The sequence below is a fragment of the Piliocolobus tephrosceles genome, chromosome 2, assembly GCF_002776525.5.
Source record: "Piliocolobus tephrosceles isolate RC106 chromosome 2, ASM277652v3, whole genome shotgun sequence".
Taxonomy (NCBI): Eukaryota; Metazoa; Chordata; class Mammalia; order Primates; family Cercopithecidae; genus Piliocolobus; species Piliocolobus tephrosceles.
Window position 1 is genome coordinate 16,526,826 of NC_045435.1, and position 27,239 is coordinate 16,554,064.

At 38.8% G+C, this 27,239-nt stretch overlaps 1 protein-coding gene across 2 annotated transcripts in view; it reads left to right on the forward strand.

Moving 5' to 3' along the window:
• Positions 1-930: 930 nt before the first annotated feature.
• VGLL3 (vestigial like family member 3) overlaps positions 931-27,239 on the forward strand; it is a 53,296-nt gene continuing 26,987 nt past the window's right edge. The window contains exons 1-3 of one of the 2 annotated variants that reach the window (XM_023216070.2): positions 931-1,459; positions 13,824-14,100; positions 23,427-23,957. In XM_023216070.2, the coding sequence (XP_023071838.1) occupies positions 1,334-1,459; positions 13,824-14,100; positions 23,427-23,957 (934 nt within the window). In that variant the 5' untranslated portion in view covers positions 931-1,333. The remainder of the gene's footprint in view (positions 1,460-13,823; positions 14,101-23,426; positions 23,958-27,239) is intronic. The other variant, XM_023216071.2, reaches the window with a different exon arrangement.

Here is a 27,239-nt window from a genome sequence, read left to right on the forward strand (position 1 = left end):
CTACTGCAGGCCTGTAGTCCCAGCTACTCCAGAGGCTGAGATGGGAGGATCTCTTGAGCGTGGGGATGGTCAGCTGCAGTGAGCTGTGCTCATGCCACTGCACTCTAGCTTGGGCAACAGAGGGAAATCCTGTCTCAAAATACATAAAATAATGTGAGTATAATTGTTTCTACTGATTATGTCAGAATGCAAGTATATTCTCACAGATTTCTTCCCCCTTTTGGAGAGGGTGAGATCCAATTGCAAATAGATAAACCTTTATTAGCTGAACGGGCTTAATCAACTACCTTTTATTGCTCTATGAAAACCAGGCTGTAAAAGCCAGAAATGGTGGACGTCCCACAGCAGTGTCACACCATGAAGATGTAAACTTAAAGCAGAGATTGCTTGTGGAAAACTGTGTTGCGTTCTTGGCATGTGCGCACTTGTAGTGATGTTAACTTTCACTTATGATTATTTTAATGTAGGAGCTAATCCCCGTGTATTCTGCGCCTGCTCTGTTTTACCCCTTTGTACACTTGGCTTTTGTTTGGCCGCAGCCTCTGAGTTGGTGTTCCCTGTAAAATCTCCTTGGAGTTGGGAAGCCCTTGCCCTGGCGGCCAGGTGACAGAGACACGGTGGGAACCTGCCGAGCATTGAGGGCACGGAGCCTCTGCATACCATTCCCCTCCCACCACCATCCCGTGCTGAGAGGCGGAGAGGGCTGCAAACTTCGCTCCAATCCGCAGCCAGCCTTCCCCGGGGTCCCCCTGCAGGGTGACCCGCCGGCTGCAAAGCAAGTTGGAGAAACTTCGCAAAGTTCCGCGTCAGAGCCTGGGGAGGCGAAGGGCTCCCCCTCCTCCCCTGCGTTCCCCCTCCCTCTGCCCCCGCCTCCCGGTCCTCGCACAGCCGGGAGCGCTGGTGATAGGACGAGCCCCGGGCGTGCATTGTGTATATGCAAACCAGAACCGGGCTCCCCACGGCTGGCCGACCCGGGCCTGGGCTGTGGCTGTGACTGGCGCTGCCGTGGGCGCCGCAGCCCTCGCGGGAGCCGGACGCGGTAATGCCCCAGCGGCGCAGCGGGCGGCTGCGTCCCTGAGCCGCTATATAAGCGCGGCACGGGACACCCGGAGGGGCTGAAGATGAAGGTGCCCGCGCACGGGCCCCCGCTGATTGCCTGTCCCTCCCGAGCCCGCGCCCCGCGCGGAGCCCGAGGCCGCCGAGGACCCGCCTTCGCCGCAGTAGCAGCTGGAGCAGCGACAGAGGCGGCAGCTGCGACGGCGGCGCCCGCGCCCCTCGCGCCAGCGCGTAGAGCGGCGGCCGCAGCTCGGGGGCCGCCACTGCCCCGGCTGCCATGAGTTGTGCGGAGGTGATGTATCACCCCCAGCCGTATGGAGCGTCCCAGTATCTGCCCAACCCCATGGCAGCGACAACCTGCCCCACAGCCTACTACCAGCCGGCGCCCCAACCTGGCCAGCAGGTGAGTCACCGGCCGGGCAGCCTGCCGGGGGCGGGGGCGAAGGGCATCGAGAGTATCGGTCTGGGGCTCGGCGACGTCCCGCCGGCACGCGTGGCGCGGAGGATGCTCCGGACGTGCGGGAGCGTCCTTGAGCAGAAAGCCACCCCGAGAGAGCCGGGAAGGGAGAGCAGCGGGGTGACGGGTGGGTGAGGCATGACCTGGCTGGGGGCTTCATTGAGCTGAGGTCAGCGGAGCTCAGAGGCTGCTCCTCATAGCCACCCTAGCTCTTAGGACTCAGTTCTCTGAAGCTCACCAAGGGCATCTATCTTAGGACTATGTGAGTAAACTTCCTTTAAACCAACTATTTTGTTTGTTTGGAAAGGTGGAATGTTTCAGGGTTTTATTGAGGAGGAAGAAGAAGTGCGCTGACAGAGGTAGGGGAGGCTATCTGGAGAGTGAGTTCACGAAATGATCTGGGACTTTCATGGGGGAACATTGGTCTAGCGTAATGTCTATCAGGCGTTACTGGAACTTCTCCACAGAGTGTTTCTCCCTGTGACTGTGACTTAGAGGACAGGGATGGATTCCAAGGTTCTTCATTCATTTTTTCATCCCAGCAAAGCACAGAGCGTGTTATATAGTGCGCGTTCAGTCTGTTGACAGCGTGTCCCTAGGCCAAAAGGTTACCTTGGATCTCTGGATGCTGGTTCTCCACTCTTCCAAGAGTGACTGAAGATGTCCATAATAAGGGGTCGTGAACTGAGGAGATGATATCGTTACTTTAGAAGGAACAGTAGAGTTCTGGGGAATTTGGCACGAGGCGCCCTTGGACATTACTCTCTGGATACAACCGAGAGTGTGCCAAGGCTTAGTTAGTGCTACATTAAAATAAAAAAAATGTATGTGGCAAGGGCTGTACCAAAATAGAGTCCACCTCAGACTATGGGAATTAGGGTGGGTGGATTTGGAGAAACTTAAAAATATATAACTAGATTTGGTTAGGAAATTACCATCCGTAGAATATATTGATTTATTTCTTTTTACTTTTTTAGGAACTACATGTTTTATTGCAAACCTTCACAGGTTTGGGCTGTTAATTAATCTGACCTTTTACTTTCTATATTTCCTCTACTTCTGTCTCTTTGCTAGAATCACAGTGCTATGCTTTAGAAAGAAGTCTAACTTTCTGTTTAGAATTTAGGAACTATGAAATTCAGCTAACTCTGGAAGGGTACATGTCCCAGATTCATCTGCTGAATAGTACCAGCTTCACTAGGACCAATTAGGGCAAAAGAGGAAGGAGCCCTACTTTCCTGCTATCCTGTTTAAAAAAAAAAAAATTCAGCAGCACCAGCATTTCAAAGCATCTCTGATATTATAGAGGCCTTCAATTATCATTTGGAATGTGGATGAGCAGCAAACTAAAACTTCTCTACGTATTCAGAAAGATACTTTCCTCATTTATAAAATAACAAACTAGTAGAAGTTGTTTCAAATACGGCTTCATTTTTTTAGGGTTGTGAAATTAATGAATCTGTGGTGGAGTTAATACTGTAACGCTTTTTTTTTTTTGAGCTAGAAAATAACATTCAGTATCAGAGAAAATGGCAAATTACCAATCATAAAAGTTTTCAATAAGAAATGACTCCAAATACTTTATATAATGTTTGCAATGGCCCTGAGACTCTGTCCCCAATTCATTTCTTTTGCTAAAACCATCAATGTACTGAAGACAGCAATTTTAAAAAGTAAACAATAAAATAAAATAAAAATTAGAAAAACTCTGACCAATGAGCTTCTTAAAAAGAAAACAATTTATCTACATTGATTAGTTCAACTTGTATATTTTGGACTTTTGTAGACATTGCTTAGCTAGATTAACTAGATGTTTGGCTGAGTCAACCATAAGAATGTAGTCGAGAGATGTGCTTGGAAATTTTCATGTTGCTTTTACTAAAACAGCTTGTTCAGGATTTCTTTCTTTCTTCTTTTTCTTCTTCTTCTTCTTCTCTTTTTTTTCTTATGTAAAGAAACTATCTGACCATAACTGGCTAGTGAAATGTAAAAAAAAAGACTTGACGGTGTAACTGTTCTTTTACTGTCAGAAGTTTATTTTGATGACCTACATTTTCTATTGGAAAAGAGAGTAAATCAGGAAATTCTTATCAGGCTGACAGCATTTTTAGACTATGTGATGCGTGGGTGAAGTGGGACTAATATTGACTTGGCCCTAATGCAGTCATCTGAGAATACATATTTTGGTTGTTTTTGCATTCCATAAGGTTTTATCATTATTATCCATGAAGATTGCTTTCTCCGTACATGGGAAGTGACCCCTAATAGAATCTTGCCTGGGAGACAAAAGTAAAGGCTACAACTCCTACTGAATTTGAAAAATTGATTTTTTGAGAAGGAAAAAATGGAAAAGGAGCAAAGAAAAGTAACAGTAATCAACAAATTTTAATGGTCATTTAAAGAAATGCTAGAAAAGACAACATTAAAGTTTTGTATTACTTCTGTATTCAGTTGTAATAGTATATCTGTCAACTAATTTTCCCCGCAAACTGGGTAGCTCTGAAGTCCTTATGAATTACTATATCAGAATGATTCATTATGATGGATTTTAAACACAGGTATATTTTGCCTCTTAACAAATGAATATATAATGTTGAGAATTGTTTTGGAAATAACAGAATTTCATTATCCAGGCACATGTACTCTCACCTGTTTCCCTATAAGCACAAATGTGCACTTGACATTTAAGTTTAGGTTTTTGTTGAACATATTGTACGTTGTAGGTGGGTAATAAGTGAATGTCATTTTAAAAACTTAGTGAACTGTGTGTGTGTGTATATATATATATATTAGCTTGCACTGCAGTGTGTTACTTAGGTATACATTGGGCTAAAAATTCAAAGTAAGCTAAAATATGTCCAAAGTATAAATTTTATAGTCCCTGACATCAATTACTAGAGATTGCATGGCTGGGTAAAAATCGTACAGTGGGGTTTATAGAGCCAAAATTGCTGAGGGATGCTGGGTGACCTGTTTCCTGTGCCCACCATCTCTTCCTGGCTTTAATATGTCAGTCTCTAACATCTCCTCAGTAGAACTCTTGACTCGGTCTCTCAGCACATGCTGTCAAATGTTTCAAAATTATGCAGTTTATAGATGAGGCAGAGAACAGTCACCGGTTTTCTAATGGCACATGGGGATTTTTAACAATCACACTTTGGGCTTCATAGAAAATATTTACTCTGTCCTCTTCCAGGGTAACAGCTGGATGAATCTGCATGCATGCTTTCACTTGAAAAAATTCAGTGCCCTTGGAGGCAGAACTTCAGTTATAAGTTTTGTAAGGTGTTTTTTCAAACTCTGTCTGGACTCTGCTACCTTGGTTGAGTCATACAATTGTTCTGAGATTCCGTTTGTCAGAGAAAAAAGCCCTGGAAAAACATAACTTCAACTCTTCCTTTTATAAGTGAGAAAATGGATTTTTATAGGACTGAAATGTCTGGCTAAAGATTTCAAAGCTGGTGACAAAATTAGGACCACCAAATCTCCCTTTCTCCGGTGTAGCATCTTTGTACAATGCTGTGAAGTTGCCTAAAGCTTTTTTAACTTTTTTAATGTTTTGCTATTGCACAATAGGCTTATTTTTGTCTTTAGATCCCCAATCAATTTATTTTGATAATGAAGATTAATATGCAGTAGATTCTTTGGCCTTGGAGTGCGAGATGCTTTCCAAGTCCTTGGTAGTGTACTTTCTTAAGTTTAGGCATTCCAAGGCCTTTAGCAAGCATTTGGATTATGTTAATGACTTATGCTATCCATGTTGCACCCTTGTTGATGAAATAGTATATCCACTCAGCAAATGAATATTTATTTATCTAAAATAAAATACAGGAAGTGGTATTAACAGTTAATTTTAAGTGCCTCTTCTATTATTGCTATTCCAATGTAAGTTTAGATTCATTAAGAAAAAATAATACAATTATAACCCAAGTAGTTTCCATTCACAGACAACTTATTTGAGGCAGAGGATCTATTTTTCTTGCAACTGTAAGTAAAGACTTAAGTGGATTTATAAAAATTCATACAGGATTTCTTTGAAAAAGAACAGCCGCTATAACTTCACACTACACAAATTAACTTCACTGAAGAGACTTAGAGACTTGAAGTGCCCCAGAGCTTCATGCTCCCAATGACTTCCCAGCCAGAAAATTCAAAACCGGAGGAAAAATTAACTGTTAACATAACTGAACTGTTAACATAACATAACTGAACTATTATCGCTGTCGGTCAACCAGAATGGAGATTACAATAATGATGGTAAGGGCAAGAATGAGATCCATAGAATCATGCATAGCGAGGATGTATTCACCAAGAAACCAAATGCCAGGACAAGGTGACTCTCTGGAAATCTATGTAAAGGGTATTTTGACTAAATGCAATGAAGTCCTACCTTATCTAGCCCTTAGTAAAATTTCATATCTCACAAAGCCGGAGATGGCAAGGAGACCTATAAGATGGTAAAAGAGGTGTTGAGAGGGGAAAGTCTTGTTCTCCTATGCACTGTTTCTTCAGGCTACCGCAGGAGAGACTGGGCTATGTGCGTGTGTATGTATATATATATACATACACACACACAAGTACATATATATTTGTCATATCTATCTGTGCAAAGCGATTTTTCAGTGGAAATAAAACTCTTAAGCTTATGATACCTAAGACAGATCTTAAAGCAAACTTGTAAGCTAGGTGACTGTCATTGTAAGACCTGAGTGCTTAGCTTGGATCTCATTTCCATAGGTTCTGTGTCCAACTAACTTTTTAAAAATCTGAAAACAAATATATCCTGTAATAGATAATACATTAGGGTATTAGTTCCAAGAAAACATTTTTATTCAAGAAGCAAAGACTCTCTAAGAGTTGAATTTGAGGCTCTGTCAGGGACAGTGAGAGCAAAACTTTTGAGCTAAGCTCTGCTCTGAACCTTTAAAAATACATCTCTTTAAGCAGCTGGTTTTCTGCTCTGACTACTCATTTAGGAAGACCCTAAGAGTGCCTTGAACCATTAGACCTAAACAGCTGCTGCTAGAACAACTCATAAATCCATATTTACTGATAGTTCAGTGGATAGCAGATTTACTCCAGTAATTTACAAGTGTGGTCTGAACTGGGATAGCTGAACCGCTTTTCACTTGTCTCCTTCTTTAGTAGAAGAAGAAAAAAAAAATGACCTAAATTCAACAGGTGTCATTTCTCCTTAAAACTATATGATTTCAGTATGCCAAAACACTTGTCACTGGAGGATGAAGTAGGGGGACTCTAAAAGTGTGCCCTTTCTTGTTAATATGAAGACAGATAAAGGAAGCACTGTAACTAATTCCTAGGAATTGGGCTAGATGACCCATGTCTGAAAATAAATTATTCTTCAATGATCTGTAGGGTTTTTTTTTTTTGGCTAAATATCAGAAGAGGCAGCCAATCTGAGAAACAAAATTAAGTGTGAATTTGTCTAGAGCTCCAGCATGTTGCTTATTAAGATATAGAGTTGGCTGAGAGACCTCTGAGACCATCAAATCAAAGTTTCTTGTTTTCAAAAGAGGAAGCTAAGGGCCAGAAGCTTCAGTGGCTCACTCAGACTCATGGAAATCGTTTTGGTCAAATCTTCTTTCCCATTTCAGTTCTCTTTCTATTGAATTCCCTTCCCATCGGTGCTGCTTTAGAAACAAGAAAACAGTTAGTAATTAACCTAGTGTTATCTTATGAATTTTCTTACTTTTAAATTTTGGAATATTAGCCACTTAGAGAATATAATGCAATCAGCCATGTAAATAAATCATGAGGCTCTCTTTATTTATGATTGCCCTTACCATAGTCTTGCAACTAACTATGAGAAGTTTGAGTTTAGGAACAGGCTATGACTTTCATCTTCGTGACTCCGAGTCTTTGCATAATTTCTGACCCAAAGTAAGTATTAATTGACAGTTAGATAAGTTAATGAATAATGGATAAATAACCTTAAAAATGTAATTATACCCTAAGTCTAGTAATAGAATTATACTAACTCACTAGAAATTTATATGTTGGAAACTGTTTTCTCCTTCAAAGTAGTTGGTTTGAGAGAGAACGCATACCCTCATGATATGATCATTGCTTAAAACATTTTGGGAATGTAAATTTTGAAATCGCCTCAAAGCCTGTGGCACATTTTTTTGAACATCATTAAAACTGGAAATTTTTCTTCCTTGGAGGGGTTAGGTTTGATTTTTTGATAATGACAAGAATCGTTTAGAGGCAAATGCACTCGAAAGTAACTCATCATGTTAAGTTATGTGGTTGTTTGGTTGACTCCTCCCTAATGTCAAGAAAAACAGACAAACAAATAAACACAGAATCGTGAGGTGTGATTTTGTCTCACAGACTGACTCTCGTCAAATTTCCAAAATGGGATTTTCAGAAAAATTGTAGACAATTGTTTTATGTATCTGATTTGTCAAGGAGATAATATATTCTTAGATATAGAAGTTCAATTTCATCTAGAATTATGTATGTTTTTAAAAGCATGGCATTGATTAATTTCTATTTTTTTTAATGTCATGAGTTTTAGACTGTCCTGGTTAGTATGTGATGCCATGCTGACTGATGTTTTCCGCTTGTTTATTCAGTTAAAATAAATACCATAGAGACACATTTTCTTTAGTCTATTTTCTGGGTACATGCTTTGTAAACAAACAGAAATAGGTTCTAATCCTATCTCTGCCACTTACTATTATAATTAGACCATCCTGACCCAGTAATTTGCATATTCACTTATTACTTGGGAGTACTTATTCTGACAAAATATTGAGGACAGTTAAGTGAAACGAAGTATACAAAAGGTTTGTGACGTCTGTTCCTTAACTTGACCCAACCTCATATAAGCTGACCTAGCCTTCTCCAAATAGGTGAAGAAGCAAAAGCTGTTATCCAAGTAAATTAAGAAATATGTGGCCAGGCACGGTGGCTCATGTTTGTAATCCCAGCACTTCTGGGAGGCTGAGGCAGGAGGATCACTTAAGGCTAGGAATTTGAGACCAACACTGGCAACATTGTGAGATCCTGTCACTACAAAAAAAATAAGAATAAAAAATAAGGCCAACATGGTGGCACGCATCTGTGGTCCCAACTAAAGGGGGATAGCCATTTGAGCCTGAGAGGTGGAGGCTGCAGGGAGCCGTGGTCACGCCATTGCAACCCAGCCTGGGTGACAGAGAGAACCTGTCTCAAAAGAAAAAAATACATGTGGTCAAAGAGCAATGTGCTGCTTTTATGGCCTCTACGACTTTGAAATATTTACCCTGGGAGAGTGATTTCTTCTTATAGCTCCAATCTTGTGTTTTTGAATATAAAAAACTCATTGCATTTTAAAAACGTAGCCAGTAGATTTTCTTTTTAAATCTGTTTCTAAATATCCAGCCTCCAGTGATTCATTAAAATACTTTTGTTTCCTAGGAAAAAAAGTTTCCACATATGCACGGTGATCATTTGGCATTTTGTAGGCTTAAGCCTTGGGGAGTTAGTGGTATTTGGCTCCTGACGTGGAAGTCTTTCTCTTGTCAGACAAATCCTTCCCCTGCACATTCCTGCTGAAAAGTTTGTTGCTGTTGTGCCTAATGGCAAGCAGCGTGATGGTTGGATATAGTCTGTACTGCCCAAGCGAACTCTCCACATTGATACTTTAACCTCTTTGTGAGTTAGTGTTCACTTTATAGCTATTAACCCATTTATTGTTTCATCTTACTCCAGAGTCATTTTACCGAGGGAAAAATTGTCATAACTGTATTGTGGTGAAGAGGCATAAATGTGCATTAAAAAAAAACAACTTGCAGTCTTTAAAGTCCCTTTAGATGATTTTATTTTTGTTAATATTTCTTCAGGGTCTTCTGAGCAAAACATAAATATTTCTGAGAAATCTGGATATTTTTAGGAAGTGATTGTGCATTTTGAGAAAAATACCGGTTAGATTACATTTTGACCTTGAATCAGGAAATCTGGGTTCTGATGATTTGATACTTAGTCTCAATGTTTTGAATTTTATATGTTATTTCCAAGAAAGAATGTAACACTAGGAATGTTTCACTGAAGGAACAAAGACCAAGTGAATACAGAATGTGACAGAAGTGCTCATGAGCAAAATACTTAGTTTAAAAAAAAAAAAAAGCAGAGCTGGACGCCATGGCTCACGCCTGTAATCCCAGCACTTTGGGAGACTGAGGCTGGTGAATCACCTGAGGTCAGGAGTTTGAGACCAGCCTGGCTAACATAGTGAAACCCCGTCTCTACTAAAAATACAAAAAATTAGCTGGGCATCGTGGCGGACACCTGTAATCCCAGCTACTAGGGAGGCTGAGGCAGGAGAATCACTTGAACCCAGGAGGCGGAGGTTGCAGTGAGCCAAGAACGCACTGTTGCACTCCAGCCTGGGCAACAAGAGCAAAAGTCAGTCTCAAAAAAGAAAAACAAAAAACCCAAACAAAACAAAAAAAAACCCAATAAATTGATTTACAGTCAACAAAACACAGACATTAGAAAGTAGCTGAGGCAGGAGAGTCTATGGAGAATGGAGAATGAAATTAAGATGGGATGAATGGCACCATTTGAATCAGTTGCTGTTTAAATGTTGTATTTCTGTTTTCTTCATGATCATATTTAACGTTAAAACAAAAGTATGGAAATTCAACCTTGGCACATTAGTTAGTTATCAGGTCATTTGATACTTTGAAATTCTTATTTTAACCAGTACTGTTGATTGTGAGGCTATGTCTGTGTGTGTGTGTATATGTGTTGTAAACGTAAATGTTTAAATTGGTTCGTTATAATCTGCGAAAACTAACCTAACTTTATCTTTTTTTTTTTTTTTTTTTTTTTTTTTGAGACGGAGTGGCGCGATCTCGGCTCACTGCAAGCTCCGCCTCCCGAGGTCATGCCATTCTCCTGCCTCAGCCTCCCGAGTAGCTGGGACCACAGGCGCTGCCACCACGCCCGGCTCATTTTTTTGTATTTTTTAGTAGAGACGGGGTTTCACCATGTTAGCCAGGATGGTCTCGATCTCCTGACCTCGTGATCCACCCGCCTCGGCCTCCAAAAGTGCTGGGATTACAGGCATGAGCCACCGCGCCCGGCCCAATCTAGCTTTATCTAAAAAAAAAAGTGCAAGTGGCAAAGGTAGACATTCTTGTGTCCTGCCTGTTGGTAGATATAAGCTTTTTTCATTTTATTTGTTTGATAGTTTTCTAGCAAATTTATTTAATTAGTGAAAGAACTGGCTTAAAGAACCCAGAAAGAGAAAAAGAAAACAGAAAGTATATTTTATAATCATTCCAAAAAAATTTATTTAATTAGAGGAATCAGTATAGATATTTTAAAGAACCATATATGTTTGCCATATCAAAAAGGAATATTTCAGTATATGTATTTATGTAAATATAGATCTATTACATGTATGAAATAAAAATATAAAGAATGCATACATTGAGATAATTCTTTTTCTAAAATAAACTGATGATGAGCGTTTTAATGCAGGGGAAGCTTTCGCTTACTATTTCCCATTGCGTATTGAAAAATATAATTTTTAGGTTAGTTTATTTCTATCCAACCATTCAAAAATTGGTAGGAAAGGTAACACAATATTATGAAGCATTTAGAAAACTGAAATCTTAAATAGATTGAAATTCTATAGTTTAAATACAATAGTTTAATTGATTTAAAAATATCTATTCTAAAATTGATATTTTATGATTGCTACTATTGATCAGAATACTATTTGACATTTGTATCAGGATTCATGGCTTTCAAATCCTTTATATATATATATATATAAATATATAAATATATAAAAAATATATAAATATATATAAATATATACAAATATATAAATATATAAATATATAAAAGTATATATGTAAACATATAAATATATAAATATATATAAATATATGTAAATATATATAAATATATATAAATATATAAATATATACAAATATATATATAAATATATATATAAATATATATAAAACTTCACTTTTATTTCATCTAAGGATTAATTGCTGTCAATTAAGGATAAAATAAAACGTTGACTTTATTTGGATTGTTAACATAGCCAGGCTCTACTATTTAAAGAATGAATGTTACAATTAAACAAATAAAGCATTTATATGCAGAGCCCCACTCTCACAAACTGATGCTGAGCTGGACAATAACAGAAAAAAGAAATTAGTTTCACGAATAATAATGCACACTTGTGGACAATGATGCCACCATGTAGATAGGTTTTAGGGTTTTTGTTTACATGTAAATACAGAGCTGCTTTTCTAATGTGCCAGAATATTCAACAGAGAGTGTGTGCATACGGTTAAAACAGTACATGTTTTAGGTAAATATACATGCACCCAAAGAAACAGCACTGTGATTTGACTAATAAATTATAATATTCATTTAATTTTAGAATGGAATTTAAAACTAGGAGTAGCTTTAGAGGTCATTTAGCTCGATTCCCTAATTTTACACATACCATATGTTTCTATGGTGTTTTTACTATTGAAGTTAAATATAAAAATGTTCAAATATGTGCAGAAGTAGATTATGAGAAATAAAAGCACTCGGTCATTGCAATTACCTATTCATCAGCAAGGCACATTCACTTACAAAGAATGAATTATCTATTCATCAACAAATCATAACCATACTGACACAAATTTTAAATAAAAGTAAAATATATATTTATAAATAACCCTCCTGAAATGATAACTAGAAGCTCATAGTATATCTGAATATTTCAGTACTCACCTTATACAAGAGCAACATATTCACTGCTAGGGGAAAGGGGCCAAATTGTTGAATGGTCCATTTATAATTTGGAGCTATAGATATTGAAGCTAGCAATTACATTAAAAATATAGAGTCTGGGGTATGTATTTTGCTAACATATGAAAAATTACTAGGTATTCTGGAGTGATTTATGTTTTTCTATTCACATTCATTTTCCAGCATGCATTTTTTTCAAAGTAAAAAAAAATGATATGATCAAGGATCAGGTTTTGCAGACATAAGGATGACAGAGAAAGCTCGTTTGGTCACTAGAATAATACATTTCACAATCTTTAGCATTATCTTCTTATATGTAATTCGCATAAATGTAATATGTGCTCAGTGAAAAATGTTTGGAAATATTGAAAAGCAGGAATAATAAAATGTTTATTAACTATAAATGTATTACACAGAAAAACAATACAAAATACATTTTTGTAATTGTTTTACTCTTGATATCCCTCCCTGCCTTTCCCCACCGCATGTATGCACATGCATATCTATACTCTAGATATCCCTCCCTGCCATTCCCCAGCACATATGTGTGCACACACGTGTCTATGCCTGTATGAGTTTCTTATGCATTCTGACTCTGCAGCTTACATGGTTTGTGACTTCTGGCAAGTAACTTAAGTTTTCTGTGCTTTAGCTTTATAATCTTTACAATATGGATAGTATTAATAGCCATGTTATAGAATTATAAAGATTAAATGAGGTGATAAATAGAAAGTTTTAGAAGCATGTCTGACATAATGTATATTATTATGAGAGTTATCATATATTTTAAACATCTTAAATTAACAAATCTTTCTCATTTTTATTTGAAAGATTAACCCGCTACTAGTATTTTATAATATTTTCAGCAAGCCATAATCAAACTTTTTCCCCTCATGATAACGATGGTAAGTGGAACATCTGAAAAATATGTTCCATGTAAAATGCATCTTCACACAGACTTATTTTGTCATTTTAGTTTGATTTTTGAGAAATGAGCTCAGCACATCTGCCAAATCCTTTTATAAGATGCTACATTCCTGTTTTTATTTTAGTTTATTTTATTTATGAAAAGTTCTTTTCTTCTCCACCCCACCCCCAGACCGTCATTCCTCTCTGTCCTAAACCGTAACACTGCTGTACATTACAGTTTTAAAAGTAAACCAAAACTGGGAAGAAAAACTTTTTTAAAAATGTCATTCTCCTGTTGGCCTAGCTAGATGAAAAAACAAAAAGCAAAAACAAAAACAAAATCCTATTTTGAAAAGATGCTATTGGATAATGGGCTTTTATGTTTGTTTGCCAAATGTAGAATCACAGACTTTTTATCATTATTATTATTATTATTTTTTTTTTTTTACTGTGGGAAGGAGGCAAGTGGTTTGGGGAGGAAAAAGATGGAATAAAGCAGATGAAGTAGAATCAGTTTGCAAACATATGTTAATATTTAGATTTTTTTTTTTTAAGTGAAAACTTAACTAGTGAATGCCTTTTTACAAACTGTCTTTGATACTGTGTTTTGTTTATTCCATCCCAGAAGAAGTTAGCGGTATTCAGCAAGATGCAGGACTCTCTGGAAGTCACCCTTCCCAGCAAACAAGAGGAGGAGGATGAGGAGGAGGAGGAGGAGGAGAAAGACCAGCCTGCCGAGATGGAGTACCTTAACTCTCGCTGTGTCCTTTTCACTTATTTCCAGGGAGACATTGGGTCAGTAGTGGATGAACACTTCTCAAGAGCTTTGGGCCAAGCCATCACCCTCCATCCAGAATCTGCCATTTCAAAAAGCAAGATGGGGCTAACCCCCCTATGGCGAGGTAAGAATTCAAAAGCAGATGCTCTCCAGGGCACTGTCTTTGTTTCGCAACTGCCCGTACCAGGTTCCAGCTGGAGACTTGCCCCTGAGGATGGATATCCACTTGCTTTTTAATATTTAAGGACAGCGAGGAATTTCTTTCAGACAAACAGCTGGATCGGTTTTGTCACATGTGGAATGCAGGGTTGGAAAGGATGCAGTCACACCCCTTAAATTCCTCATGGAAAGGAGTGATACAACCGGCTTGAGTTTATAGTGGCTGCATTGAGCTGCGAAGCATCATTCCTAAAGCCCCAGTGGCCCAATTTGGATCTCTAAATAATAGGCGTGTCTAAATCAGCCTTTAAAAAATTAGCTCTTGCTCATTCCAGTAGGTGCTACGTGGTGACATACCAGAGACCTGAGTCTGACCCAGGAATACAGATATTGAAAGCTGTCTGTGTTCTTTTAATAGACTTCTCTATCCTGATTGGTTGTTGTATTAACTCTTTGAAGTATACAGTCTAGGCATTTTTGGCAGCATCTACCTGGTTTAAAGTAGTGTTTTTACCTTGATAAAGACAGAGCTTCACGTTGGACTTCTTTATTTCTCTCTGTATTGAGGTCACAGAGATGTGTTCGAAACTGATTTCTGACTCACAGAAAATTATTGGTGACATCTAAATCAGGGTAATTACAGGGTTAGAGAAAAACATCATGTGTCATTTCCAATGACAGCTTCAGAGAAATTTGTTACAGTGATGATTTCTTCCAAACTCACCTGGTTATAGGAATGATCTAGTAAAATGGTTCTCGAGGTGTGATTTTCCTGACCAGAAACATCGGTGTCACATGGGAGCTTGTTAGAAGTGCAAATTCTTGGGCTCTACCCCAGACCTGCAGAATCAGAAACTCTGGGATGGGGCAATCTGTGTTTTAACCAGCCCTCCCAGTGACTCCAATGCAGGCTTGGGTTTGATAGTCATTGATCTCGTCCTGTTAAGGACAGTTTGCAGGACCCCCTTATCTCGAGTCTATTGAACTGGAATCTTCATAGGAAGGTGTGGGAATCACACTTGAACAAGGGCTCTGGGTGATTCCTGTCATGAGAAAAAGCTGGCCACCTGTGGGCGGGGCCAGGTGAGCAGTGAGCAGTGACTAGTGGTACCTTCTCTGAAGCACTGGAATGGTTCTGCTCCACTGTAGAAGTCCTGGCCATGTGGAATTGCTGGGCCTGAGCTTTTCTTAACCTACTTTATCTTTCTTTTCTTCTCTCCCTCCCTCCCTTCTTACCCTCTCTCCTTCATTCCCTCCCTGCTCGCCTCCTCTCCTCTCCTCTTTTTTTTCTTTCCTTCCTTCTTTATTTTTCTCTTCAGTAAATGTAAACAACACTAAACAGTGACTATAAAGGGTAAGGTGGATTACAGATAAAATATCCAAGGCCTTGATGGACATGAATTGAAAAATGTTCTACTTATTTCATTAGTAAATATTGTGGACTTACTATGAGAACTGAGACTTAGTCCTTGGAAGCCTATGATGCTTGTGACATAGACTAATGTCCTATTTAACAGGATGTGATGAATAATTTTAATAATTTGTGGAGGAAGAAAATAGGAAAACATTAGTGAATTAGATGGCTTTAATAAATAATTTGATATATTAATAATGAATCCTGTTAAGGTAATCAGTCCCAAGAGACTAATACATATAATGTCCACTTCTTTTAGCACATGGGCATATGCAACCTTGTTATCATTTAACCTGAAAAATCAGAATTAATGTCCTAAATTATTTCTTGGTGCAGGGTGATTATCTATGGTATCATATTCAAAATAACTTTCAGTGGGATGTTGTGAATGTGTGGAAACCCTGCAACACATCGGTATCTTCCCTGTAATTTGCATAACACATTACACAAGGTCCTTTAGCAGATATTACATTATAACATAGAAAGGGCTAATCAAGGCAATGTTTTCATAACTATTACTAAAATTTTCTTGGAACCATCTTAAATTTGATCTTCAAATATGTCACCTGTTTTATTCATTGACATACTCAGCAAACATTTATTAACCTCCTGCTATGTGTTAGGCAATGTGCTAAGTCCTGAGACAGCCCAAGGCTCTACCCTCATGGAGCTGACGTTTTGGGGTAGAAACAGGAAACAAACAATTGTTACAAAAGATGTTATTTTACATAAGGTGATAACAAAAGCCCTGTGGGGCACAGTTACGTTTGAGCCGATTGCTGAAGGAAATAAGAATACTCATCATGTGATTACCTAGGGGAAAATAATTCTACACACAGGGGGCAGACAGTCCAAAGGCCCTGAGGATGGAATGAGCTTAGAATATTTAATGAGAAGCAAAGATGCTGATGTGAGGCGAATGGAATGCAAAGTGATAGGTGGAGAACAGATGTTTTAGAACTTTTTTTTTTAGGAGTTTCGCTCTTGTCACCCAGGCTGGAGTGCATTGGTGCGATCCCGGCTCACTGCAACCTCTGCCTCCCCGGTTCCAGCAATTCTCCTGCCTCAGCCTCCAGAGTAGCTGGGATTACAGGGGCCCTCCACCATGCTCAGCTAATTTTTGTATTTTTTTAGTAGAGACAGGGTTTCACCATGTTGGCCAGGCTGGTCTTGAACTCCTGACCTCAGGTGATCCACCTGCCTTGGCCTCCCAAAGTGCTGGGATGACAGGCGTCAGCTACCATGCCCGGCTATTTGAGAGCTTTTTCCATCAGTTTTTCAGCGTATACCAGGAGAACACAGCATGCACTTCAATTTTTAGCTCCTCTTCTCCCACTAAGTCTACAAATACCGTATCTTCTTATGGTACCTCATTTTTTCTGATGCTCACGACAGTGTGTTTCTATGTGGAAAATCTGAAATAGATATTAATTTAATGATTAAGTGACTGAATTAAATGAACCAATTTCATACCATGTATCCAGAATTAGAAGACAAAAGAGTCTTAAATAGCAAATTTCTTGGAAATAAGTTATATGAAATCTTTGGGTACAGTTTTCTTATTTATAAAATAAGGGGGTTGAATTAAAGAATTGGTAAAAATCTTCTCTTCTGTAAAGTTCTATAATTTCAAAGGTATTATTTGCCTTTCTTAGATGTTTGCCATAATTGTCTTCAGTTGTGAATTAGTCAGATTTAGATAAATAAAAACTTGTGTAGGATTTATAGGACAGCCACAAACGATAATTAAAGATATAGAAAATGTCTTAAAGAAGAGGTTCAATAAAATGAGATTCACATTTTTATTCTCATAAAATAGGAGAGTTGGTGGCAATTTAATATTAATTGGCAAGGCTACACAGAATTGGACAATGCAGTCTTTGGAGTCCATTTGTTTTAGATTCATGTTCCAGCCTTTACCTTCTGCTTGCAATGTGATCTTGGATTACTAAATTGAAATCTCTTACGTCGACTTCCTCAACTGTAATATGTGTTTATTGATACCCATCTCCTAGAGTTATTGTAAAGATTTTTAAATAACATATATGAATAATTTAGCACAGAGCTTGATTCAAGGTGCTAAATGAAAGTCAGATGCCTTTTCTCTTTTCCTTAAGTAAGTTTCCACTCATTTGGCACATAGAAAACAAACCCTGAGCCTTTATCCAGGAACATTGTTTTCTGGAACTTTGTGTTTTTGGTAGAAAACACAGAGTCTTAGATAATAATAGATACTAAAGGCTAATGATAATGTTAGTGGCCATGGCGATGATGCTTAGAAAGGAACTGCTGACCAAGTGTTAAAGGGTCTAGTTTACAGCGTAAAGTTATTACAGTGTCACAGAAGTGCTACCATGCCACAAACAAATTAAATAACTGAATCAAGTTTAACTGCAGAATAGATTTCTATGGTGAATCTTTAGACAAAGAATAGTGTGTGTCAGCTAATAAGGGAATAATGGTTATACTTTGAATGTATATCTCCTTGATGAAGCTAGGAAAGTTTTTTTAGGTGTTTTTCAGCTGTAAGGCAAACACTTAATGACAGGAAGTACATGTATTTTATTTGGCAATGTCTTACCAGTTACCTCTAATCCTGCTATATGTTCTAACAGGGTTGAAAGAATTTCATTTCTTTCCATTAAGAAAACCTAATGAGCCGGGCGTGGTGGCTCATGCCTGTAATCCCAGCACTTTGGGAGTCCAAGGCGGGCGGATCACCTGAGGTCAGGAGTTTGAGACCAGTCAGGGCAACATTGTGAAACCCCGTCTTTACTAAAAATACAAAAAATTAGCCAGGCATGGTGGCAGCCACCTGTAATCTCAGCTACTTGGGAGGCTGAGACAGGGGAATCACTTGAACCCGGGAGGCAGAGGTTGCAGTGAGTTGAGATTGTGCCATTGCACTCTAGCCTGGGTGACAGGGCAAGACTCCATCACAAAAAAAAAAAAAAAAAAAGAAAACCTAATGAATATGATTGTTCCCTTATCTCCATATAAATATGTGTTTATTGATACCCTTCTCCTAGTGTTATCATAAAGATTTTTAAAATAATCTATATGATTAATTTGGCGCAGAGCTAAACATTGGCTTCAAATATGTCTGTGCACTGATCTTTACAGAAATGAGTGTGTGTGTACCTGTAGAAAAGGGCAGGAGTTATGTCAAGCCATAGCAGAGTAGATCACTGACTTAAAACCATACTGAGTGCTAATCTTACTGATATTGTAGTTGCAAAGAAAATTATCTGTTAGCTCATCGATGTACATAGAGTCTGCTTGAGCAATTCATTCTCATGGGAAAAAAAAAAATCTCGACATAAATACGAAACCTAACTAGTCAAATGGAGAAAGGAAAAGGAGGGCCTGTCTGATGAGCTGGCTGATACTGGAAATGAACAGAATGTCCAGAGGACCAAGACATGGGGAAAAAAGTGAGGCGTGACTAACCTCACCCTGCTGCCTCCAAGGAGTATCAGCCTCTGACATCATCCCTTGAAACTGTCATGGTAGAGTCACAAGGCCCATTTTGAGCAACTCTAGAAGAAAGAAACTAGAGGGCAATCTTCGGACATAATGGTAATGCATAATTACTGAATGACAGAAAACACGGGAACACATGTCATTTCACCTCTGACCCAGCCATTTGTTTTCGTGGGAAGAAGAACAAGAGAATGGCAATGAAATTACAGCAAGAACACTTTAGGTTAAGAATTGAGTAGAATTTTGTTTTTTAACTGATATTAATAAAAAATGTAAAAATGTTACCTTTTAACATTTAATAATGATGTTTTAATCAATATTGATTCTAATGTGTTTTCTGGAAAATTTTAAGATGACTTAGAGTTTCTGCAACACTTCATTGTCCTGTTTTCCTTTTAATTTAGTTGCTGTTATTTTCAAAATTAATAAGCTGTATCATTCTTTAAATTTTGAATCTTATCTTTCTTAACTTTTTTACCCTGACATTTTTAAAAATTGTTGTGTGTGTGTGTGTGTTTTAAAGAGACATTTAGAATCAATGTAAAAAGTATCCCAGCTATTATGAAATTGAAAGAAATACCTGGTGTACCATGTTCCAGTCTAAATCAGATAGTGAGATTACTAGGTTTGCTTTGAGTGGATTGTACTAGACAATGTATCAATATTACCATTTTCTTTTTTGTCTAGAAATGAACTTGTGTGTATGTCTGTGTATGTAATATTTTAAACCCCAAATGCATATTGAATCAAAATTATAGTTGGGCTTTTTGTATGTGTTAGACTGTCAGTGTCAACATCATCCAAATATCGGTTAACATCATCTGTGTATCAGGTAATATTGAATCCAAAGTCACCATATAGTGTTAATAGCATAAAGTACTGTATTGCCTTCACTAACCTGAAATGTAATATTGCATAGAAATAGCTCATACAGCTTTTCATATGTTTTCTTCATCCAACAAATATGGCTGTGATTAAGTACTCATAAGCAAAGAATCATGTAATGAAAAAAATTTACATACATATGAAATAAGCACACTGATTCTCAGGCATGAAACAAAGCATATCATCTCTTCCTTTGCATCAAGATTTTTTTCTTTAAACAAGCAAGACACCAAATAGTGATTCTGAAGTATAAACTTCTTCATAAACTGATTTTCAATTCAATATTGTTTCAGTTGTAAATGCAACGGGTTTTTTTTTAAAGGGCTGCATAGATCTTTGCAAACTTTATATTAATCTCAAGAGACATATTAACTGGAAAATATTAAGTTCCTTTTAATTTTATTTTTCCCTGGAGCATTTTTAAACTCTGTTCATTCTTTATGGAATGCATTTTCATAAACAGATTTCTACTTTCAATAATAATGTATTCACTAATCATGGTACAGTACTTCATAAATAGACCAATAATATTTTTGATAAGGAATTCATTCATTATTCCCTTTTGTGCCTGCATATTCAAACTGCATAAGCATCTATAAAATAAGATTGGCTCCATATACATATAAATGAGACTAAAAGCATACAGAGAAATGGTATATACTCTGTACTTTTGACATCTTGATAGTGAATTTTAATAAGGGGAATTCTGTATCTCTGGCACTTACTTGTGGTTGGGGTTACCTAGTTTTCATAATAGGATTCTAGCCCCTCAGGAGACGGAAGTTAGGAGCAGAATGAAGGCTTTGGTCCCACAACATGGGAGCTGTGAGAGCAAAGTGACAGACGTGTGGTAGCAGAGATGAACTATGTAGAATAACGAGCCTCTCTAAACTCTGTGCATGGGTTTTAAGCTTTAAACATTGATGGCTTTCATTGTGGGTGTGACTGAAATATTCTACAAATGACCATCACCTAAGGCACATTGAATTTTCTTCTTAGAACTTATATGACTTTCCTTCTTGTCATTAATAGTATTTTTCATATGTTGCAAAGAGACAATTGTGAATTCAAGAAAACATATTTACCTCAATGCCAGTAAGGTTGATTTTAGGGGGTGTTTTTGGATAGATTTTGATTTTAACAAAACCATTCAATTACAAGTTTCCTGAGGTTTGTTGAAGACTTAAAGTGTGCACTTCCATTCTTTGCTTTTTGAGTTCTCCTAGATTTCTCCCGAGTGTTTTGAGATCGATGAAGATGTTGTGAGGGAGGGAATTGACTGTGAATAGCTGTTTGACCACAGGATAGATGGGATAAATGATCATAGTGCTGGTGCCCAGGCCTGGCTGAAGGTGAGAGAATAGAAGAGCTTGCAGTGCTGCTGCCACAGCCTTTAGAGGAGAGGAGATGTTCAAACACCACATTTATAGCCTAATTATGTTAACCAAATGATGTGTGTGGTGGTTGATTTAAGTTTTTTAAGCTTTCCCTGAGGTAAGAAAAGTATGGCCTGGAAATTTATGAAGTGAGAACATAGATAATGTTTTGAATATTCTTATTTTAAAATACTTCCTAAGATATCCTCCATTCTTACCCTTCATTCAATGGAAAGATCTAGCAAGTTTCTTTTATGTGGAACTCAGTATACAAATACTCTCTTTAAACTTGCATAACTAATGTCTTTAGAAGATATCTTCTTCTATAGTTAAAAATAATCCATAGGGCACTTCACAGACTGTTAGCAGTATTAAGCCAGTAGAAAATTTGAATTAATGGATTCAAATACTTCATTTCTTAGTGAAAGAAAGTAAGCCATGGAAAGACCAATAGGTCCATATGGGGTGATAAAATGAGAGTCCTAGGGTAAGACCTAGGATGAAAGCTGGGCTCCTTGGTCTGCCAGCCCAGTGTTTGTTCAGTTACACAATACTGTAGGCAGCAGGCTACAGGTGGAGGCACTGATCTTTCTACAAATGGATTTGACTATGTCACTTCCTAGATTAAAACCCTTCAAAGCCCACTGAGACCCTACCACCTCAGAATAGAATTTACATTCAGTACCTTGGCCAGCAAGTCACACCCGTTTGGGTCCTTATTTCAATAGTCTCATTTTTTCTTTTGCCACCTTCTGCCTACCGAACTCTTTTTGTCTTTCAAATGCTGCTGTTGTCCTGTGTGTGTGTGTGCGCGCGCGTGTGTGTGTGATATATGGCCTTTCCTTATGTGCTGATCCATTTGCCTAAAGCTGTCTTCCCAGGGCTAGCCCCTACTCAGCCTGTCAGCTTCCACTTACCTATCACTTTCTAAGCTGGGTCGGTGCTCTCTGTGCTTCCTGTTGGAAGAATACCTACCGCGTCACCTTGCACATGTCTGTTTTTACTTATCTATCCTTCTGCAGATTGTGACTAAAAATGGTGCCCATTTGGTCATCCCTGGCACCTACGTTTGATACATAGTAGGTCATGTATAAACGTGTTATGATCGAGTAGGAAATTGAATTGATGAAGACTTAGGGGATGATTTTCTTTCTTATTTGTCTCTAAGTGCTATTCTTTGATATTTCCGTCTCCCCAAAATAGTTCCTCAAACCCGTGACCTCTACTTGAATTTCCTCCACTTATCGTTTCCATAGGATCTTCACCAAATTCGAGATGTTGAAGTTCATAGTTTCAATTGTGCCCTCTTGTGGCACTTTATGAAGAGGACCAGCCATTGGCCATTTAGGCCACCGGGCTTCAAAGCCTAATCCCATTCTTGCCATCTTAAGCCTTAGCCTTCTTCTCTGCTGGGATTTTCTCATCATGGGGATAATAACAATAATTACCCCGTAGGTCTGGAATGAAACTCCTATGAGATTATCCATGAAAAGCCCATGGCATAGGGTTGGACATTTGGTACTCTATTAAATATTGACCGTTGTTATTCTCGGTCTAGAGACTCCCAGATCTCCACAGAAAATAAAGAAATAAAATGAGGCTGGAATACACTCTTCTTAATGGAAAATGAGTGTTAGTGAGTATAAGTAATTCTGATCTTACTTTCATTGTTACCTTCGGCATTAAAATCTTTGCTTTAAATGAAAATCGTATTTGCATTTAGAAGTTGGTAAAAATGATCATTTCCAACTTATATAAACCTCATTTATGGCATAAGCTTTCTTTACCAGTGAAGTGGGTAGCTATGACCTCCTGTTAGGCCTAATGGCTGCAAGGTACTCAGAAGGAAATGAAATTTTTCAATCCCCAAATTGCAAACCTTAGCACAGACTGTGACGGCATAAGCCAAGCAAAGCAAATGGAGGGAGACTCATTCGACACTTTGGATCCTGCACACGGACCCATTGACTTGCGAGCCCAGAGGCCAACCTGGTATCAGTTCACCCCTGTTTGGGAAGAATAAGAGTGCATGCTCATTTGACTGCCTGTAAAATATCATTGGACAATTAGAGGCAAATCTATCCCAAAACTGAGTCTTACGTTAATCACGTTTTTTATTTTCTGTCTTCTCAGACAGCTCAGCTCTCTCAAGCCAACGGAATAGTTTCCCAACTTCCTTTTGGACCAGCTCTTACCAGCCCCCACCTACACCTTGTCTGGGGGGAGTTCATCCTGACTTCCAGGTCGCTGGACCCCCTGGCACCTTTTCTGCAGCTGATCCCAGTCCTTGGCCAGGACACAGCCTGCATCAGACTGGCCCAGCCCCTCCCCCTGCTGTGTCTGAGTCCTGGCCTTATCCTTTGACATCTCAGGTGAGCCCATCCTACAGCCATATGCATGACGTGTACATGCGGCACCACCACCCTCATGCCCACATGCGCCACCGCCACCACCATCACCACCATCACCACCGTCCTGCTGGTTCTGCCCTGGATCCATCCTATGGGCCTCTGCTGATGCCTTCAGTGCACGCGGCCAGGATTCCTGCTCCCCAGTGTGACATCACAAAGACAGAACCCACTACAGTCACCTCTGCTACCTCAGCATGGGCTGGAGCCTTCCATGGAACAGTAGACATAGTGCCAAGTGTGGGATTTGATACAGGTGAGCTGCTGGATTTCTTTCTTTCTCTAACAAGATAAAGTTAATTTAAGAAAAGGTGGAAATTTGTTTTGAAGTTATTTTTTCTTATCTGTAAAGTTAAACTTTACCAGCATGTTTATGGAACCTAGCCATTTTGCAATATTTTCTGCATTCCTGCAGAAACTGGTATGACTAGCCCATGCAATACAGCCTGAGAAAGGTCTCAGAGCTCTTCTCTCATCTCTTAGGCTAGTAGGCTGTTCCTTTGAAATGGAATCTCTGGTACCTTCTGTTTACAAAGAACTGAGCCCATTATTTAAATCTCCCATGTCTCTGTGCATTACACCATGTGTCAGGCCTAATAGAATTCAGAAATAGTACACTTCAGTAATTTTTCTTTCCTTCCTTTTTTTTGTTAGGCCTCATGTATGACTTATAAAAACTGATTTCTGAAATATAGTTTATAGTGTAGCCTTTTGAACAAGAATTAGGGAACATATTTTAAAATAATAATTTTTTCTTCATTTTATTCCTCCCCTCCCCTCCGTTGCCCTCCTCTCCCTGATTTTACCCTCCTTTGCCTTTCCTTCTTTTCTCTTTCCTATTCCTTCTCCTTTGTTCCTCTCCTCTCTTCCTGTCTCTGATTTAAATAATACAAGACTTAAAAGACTACTATAAAATTTATATTCAACAGATTTAGAAACCAATAATAAGGAAATAATTTCTTCACAGAACATTCATCTCCTCTCTGGAATTCGCTAGTTCTGAAGGTCATGTGTTAACTGCCTGAGCTTGATTTTTGAACCAGACTAGTCATATTAATAGTATTCATAGTTCTGAGCTCATGAAATCACAGGCATCAGAGCCCAAAACGACAAATTGATCATTGCATCCCTAGAGTCCAAAGTGCTGGGTCCCGGATTCTTTTGCTAGAATATTTTGTGGCACACTGGAACTCTCTTTCCAAAAGCTTAAAGAAATTCTTTCCTTCGTTAGCTTTTGTGTAGTGTGGAGAACCCTTAGTCATGTGCTGGTTCACAACAAATAATTCCCCAGAGTCATAAATGCTCAGCTTTATTTTACCTCTCCCGTGCCGTGAGTGGAACATTCTTATTATGGTTAACTTTTCTCCACTGAGCTTTCCATTGTTGATCATTGCCCCATCTAACCCATTTCAGCTTCCTCTTGAGACTGGGTTCAAGCTGCTTTTCTAAACAAAGTATCGGGGGACTCGGTACTCGCTCTGCAGGAGAGTGTGTGATGGGACAGCCAGCGCAGACTTCCCTTCTTTCTTTGCCACATACTAACAGAATGAAGACAACTTGGGAGTCATGTGATGCCTGAAGCGAGATCTTATTAGAGTTCCCGATTTGGCAGCTGCCTTCATGGACAGCCGGTCTCAGGAGGCTCTTCTCTGTCTTATGTGGTACCTATGTGGCAACAGTAACAATGCTCTTAGCAGGTAAAGGGCATGTTCTTCCCTCTATGAATTCTACCAGTAAGGGGGAAAAGGATGTGATTATTGCTCTTTCATTCTGATGGTCTGCTTTGTACTTGTTCACTTCAGTGTGAGCTTGATTCACTGACTTGTTACGGAATTTCAGCTTGAAATAATCTCATCAAGATGAAAAGCCATTCTCACACCTTTTGGAAGTAGACGAGAGGGTTTTTTTTGCCCTGGAAATTCTTGAGAGGACCTAGTTGGATATCATTTATGATAATTCTTCATACTTACAGAACTATGAATGAACATTTATTACTCACAATATGAGGCATGACCTGGAGTACTTTATATATATGCACACACACACACACACACACACACACACACACACACACACTATTACTTTAAATTCTTAAACTAAATCTGAGATAGTTCTTGTTAGTTTCATTTATGAATAAGAAACCTGAGGCTCAGAAAACTACTTGCTTAAATTGCACTGTTATGTGTCCAAGCTGAAGTTTGGACTAAGGCGTGTCCCACTCTAAGGGACTACTGGGATAACATCTCCTTGTATAAGTAAATCAGGTAAAATTAGGCGAATTCGACTATTAAAATGGTTAATAGTGAAAGATGAAAGTTTTCCTATTGCATGTGTGGCGTGCTGCCCTTTGTCAGTATGGGTTTAGGACAGCAATCAAGATTCGTTTCATAAATTTTGACCCAATTGAGAAAACAAAGGAATCATGAAAATAAAGATAAAATTATTAGCATAATCATTGATTAGGCAGAATTGGAGATTCTAGATTAGACTGAATGCCACAATTAGACCTCCTGTTGCCTTCAGCTAAGTTTAGATTCTGGTACATGCAGTTCTGGGGAAAATTTTGACTTCAGAGAAGATTCCCATGGACACCTTCCTTGTTATGCAGCTTAGAGCTCCATTACTATGAAGAGATTGATGATTGATCAGATTTTTCTCTGAAAAACATAATCTGAGGCCTAACTCTTGTACGGTTTCCCTACAAAAGGCACAAGCAGGACAGTGCACCATCACGCATCAAGGCTGGCCTGAAAAAGAGAGAGTGGAAGGGGCTGAGCCATATGTGGTCATTTTATTCTGCTAAACTCAGATATAATAACAAATATTACGTCTCTCTTTCTTTGAGAGGAGTTAGAGAGGGGTGTTGTAGGTCAATTTTTCTAGGAAACAGATTCTGAGACTCAGATTTGCTTGTAGACAATTTATGGGGTACTGTTCTCAGGGCAACATCTTTGGAGGATAAGGGGCAGAAGAAGTCTCACCGATGAAGTTAATAGAGGCCTGGATTCTACAAGGTGCTCCAGAGTGAGATGGTTCTTCCTAACTGTTCTGCCTGGGGTCAAGGGGGTTGGGCTTTTACATTCCTGAATTGACCAATTAGAAGTTGTGATCTGCTTCTGGGAAGAGGCCATGAAATTGGGCAAGGTGGGTTTGTTCAGCTGAAGACAATTCCCAAAGAGAGAAGCAACTGAGAGTCAGGAATTGCCAGCAACAGGAGAATAAATGCTTCAGTCCTAAAGGGGCAGGGACCTGGTTGTACACCACACTATCCTCTAAAGAGGGACAGCAAAAGGGTAGTAGCCACTCTACTGCTTTTCCAACTACTTTTAAATGAACAGAAGTTTCTGCATAATAGGACCAAGCTAGGAAGGGGTAGTAGAGCAGTTGAGAACAGTGAAACTTGGGTCCCTCTCTATAACCTCTGCCACACTGGCCTGACCACACAGCCTGAAACAGTGACTCAGCTGAAAACTCAACATCAATAATTGGGTGACTACGAAGCAGCCAAGAGAAGAACCTTCATACAGTCATAAAACTT